This window comes from Trichoplax adhaerens, genomic scaffold, assembly GCF_000150275.1.
Source record: "Trichoplax adhaerens TRIADscaffold_820 genomic scaffold, whole genome shotgun sequence".
NCBI lineage: Eukaryota > Metazoa > Placozoa > Uniplacotomia > Trichoplacea > Trichoplacidae > Trichoplax > Trichoplax adhaerens.
In genome coordinates, this window is record NW_002061361.1 from 1 (window position 1) to 3038 (window position 3038).

The 3038-nt window shown below is 39.2% G+C and overlaps 1 protein-coding gene across 1 annotated transcript; it reads right to left on the reverse strand.

The window, feature by feature from the left end:
- Nucleotides 1–56: 56 nt before the first annotated feature.
- TRIADDRAFT_62782 (uncharacterized protein) lies at nucleotides 57–453 on the reverse strand (the record flags this gene model as incomplete). Its single annotated transcript, XM_002118735.1, has 1 exon — nucleotides 57–453. A coding segment is annotated over one exon (397 nt), but the record flags the coding sequence as incomplete, so codon positions are not given.
- Nucleotides 454–3038: the final 2585 nt, after the last annotated feature.

Genomic DNA, 3038 nt, shown 5'->3' on the forward strand with positions numbered 1-3038 from the left:
GAGCAAGTTACAATTAGCTGATACCGTGGCCATTACTATTTTTTATTGACTTGTACCTTGATTATTACCACTGCTAGTATCTTTATCGAGTTGTGCATCATCTTTACTTCGCTTACTACTTTTGCTTGTACGATCAGTATCAAAGTCATGGCGATGACTATCTCTATCTTTCTCCTTCTTACTACTTGATTCACTACGCTCGGGACTTCTGCTCCGGCCGCGACGTTTTATGTCTTCCTTGTCACGGCTGTCACTTCGACGGCGCCGTCTGCTACGTCCATCTCTATCACGACTACCACTACGTTCACGTCGCTTTGATCTATCATGTTCTCGACTTCTGCTACGTTCTCGGCGACGATTGTCTCTTTCTTTGCTCCTATCCCTTCTCTTGGATTTACTACTTTGTAACTCATCACTTTCCTTGACTTTCTCGTCTTTGGTTGATGTACCCATCTTAGTTAAGTAACTGCAGAAGAAATTTTGACGGTAATCCATTAAGATAATAGTAAGTCAATGCTATATGTAATTGCACTCGTACGCCAATCGAATAACTAAATGTTGGTATTTAGCTCATTAGTATAAGAATAGAACTGTTGATGGCAGAGTTAAAATTTGATTGAATGATCGGACATTGAAGCAGTTACTATTTCTAATAGTCCATGGTGATATTGTAGGGGAGTCAAATCACTGTCATGTTTATAAGCTTTCAATTTCAATCTTGCAAATACGTGTATTGCTAGGTCTAACATTTTTTAAATTGCTTAGTTGTATGGGCAAATACTGTAGTAGCTATCATCGAAATACTTAACTATGAGTTGTTTGTTATGGCGTTATCCGGCACACCTCAGTATTGAATCTAGTGTTTACGGTCGACTCATCCATCTTTTTAATCTATCCCAATCTTTTCTACAGAAACACGCATAGTTATGAATAAGCTAAGGTATTGTAGAAAAATTCGAGTACTGAACAGTATGAGTTTATCATTTTTAGAGACTATTTTCAATTACAATCATCATCTACAGCAATGAATCATCATTTTATTTCCACCATACGTCTAGAAGATATTTCAGTATACACCATTCATCGTTACAACAGTGATGTAAATTGAAATAATGTTAATTTGTGTTGCGGACTGTTATGGTATAGCGTTAACATAGGGTGCTATTCTCAACTTGACTGATTGTACTGTAATGGATATCCAATTGGACTATTTTTAATCGCAGTCGTAGCATGTAGCAATGGATCCTCATTTTATTTCCAGGATACATATAGACATTTATTATATCACCATTGGTCGTTACAGCAGTAATGTAAATTGAAATGATGTCAACTTGTGCTGCGGACTGTTTGATATTGCGTTAAGATAGAGCATTATTTTCAACTTGACTGATTGTCATAATGTCCAATTGGACTATTTTTAATCGCAGTTCTATCATGCAGCAATGGATCGTCATTTTATATCCAGGATACGTTTAGATGTCTAGTATATTATCATTAGTCGTTACAGCAGTAATGTGAATTGAAATAATGTCAACTTGTGTTGCGGATTGTTAGGATAGAGTATCATTCTCAACTGGACTGATTGTCATGATGTCTAATTGGACTATTTTTAATCGCAGTTCTATCATGCCGCAATGGATCATCATGTTATGCCCAGGATACATCTAGATATCCAGTATATCATCACGACTGATTGTCATGATGTCCAATTGGACTATTTTTAATCGCAGTTCTATCATGCAGCAAAGGATCATCATTGGTCATTGCAGTAGTAATGTAAATTGAAATGATGTCAACTTGTGTTGCGGATTGTTAGGATAGAGTATCATTCTCAACTGGACTGATTGTCATGATGTCTAATTGGACTATGTTTAATCGTAGTTCTATCATGCAGCAAAGGATCATCATTTTATTTCCAGGATACGCAGAGACATTCAATATGCCCATGGTAGTAGCATGCAGGTAAAGTAGGTGAAAATTGTGCAAATTATCCATGGTATCATTGCAATAACATGGAAAAGGCTGTCAAAATGGGGCAATAGACCCACACTATCATGCAATATTGCAGAAAAGCGAATTTTCAACTTACGATCACTGTGGCAACCAAGTGGTGGAATGCAGACTGGTGGAAGTAACCAATTCAGTGAGTTTGTATTGGATTGGCAAGCGTTGCTCAGTATAGAATGGAATAAGCAAAGAGCTCAATAACGACTCGTTTACTATCTTGAAGAAGAAAGGAATAAAGCTTAAAGAGAACGAATAACGTGAGCAATTCTTCAGAGAGATTGAGGCCAAGTTGGAGCGCAGCAATGGCCAAGGAGAAGATTCGTGTAGTCTAGTATAGTGATTGCGTTGGCCTTTTTAATAGAGATGCACGCAATCTGATAATCTCTATGCTATAGTATGATTGATTGTCGCTGTTACCTACAGTAATGTAGTTTTAAGTGTCGAGTCTACTATGGAGTGCGTACGTTGTCATCACGTTAGTGGCTACGGTGAGCATGCCCAGTGTAGCAAGATGGACCTGAAAATACATTGACTTCAATGGCATTACCGAGGTCGAAAGCCGGTCAAAAGCCATCGACTTTCAGGGATGTTTCAGTACCAATCACAATGGTAGGAAGGTAGCAAAGCTGTAGAGATCAACAAAACTCGTCGCCGTGTGGAGAAGGGCAGTTTCTTGGATGATTATTAGACGTGTATATTATACCTATAATGATCAACCAAAATGTCCATGCTAAGCTAGGATACAGCTGTTTCATGAAAGCAGTCTCTTCTGCCATTTTGCTGATTGAGGATTCACTGCAGCTCTCGAAGAAGACTTGGACCGGACACTGGACGGCGGACACTCTTTTGGACGGACAGACATATGGCCTCCTCTTCCATCCGCCATTTTGCTGATTGAGGATTCACTAGAACACTCGAAGAAGACTTGGACCGGACACTGGACAGCGGACACTCGTTTGGACGGACAGACATGAGGCCTTCTCTTCCATCCGCCATTTTGCAGATTGGAGGATTCACTAGAAGTGCACTCG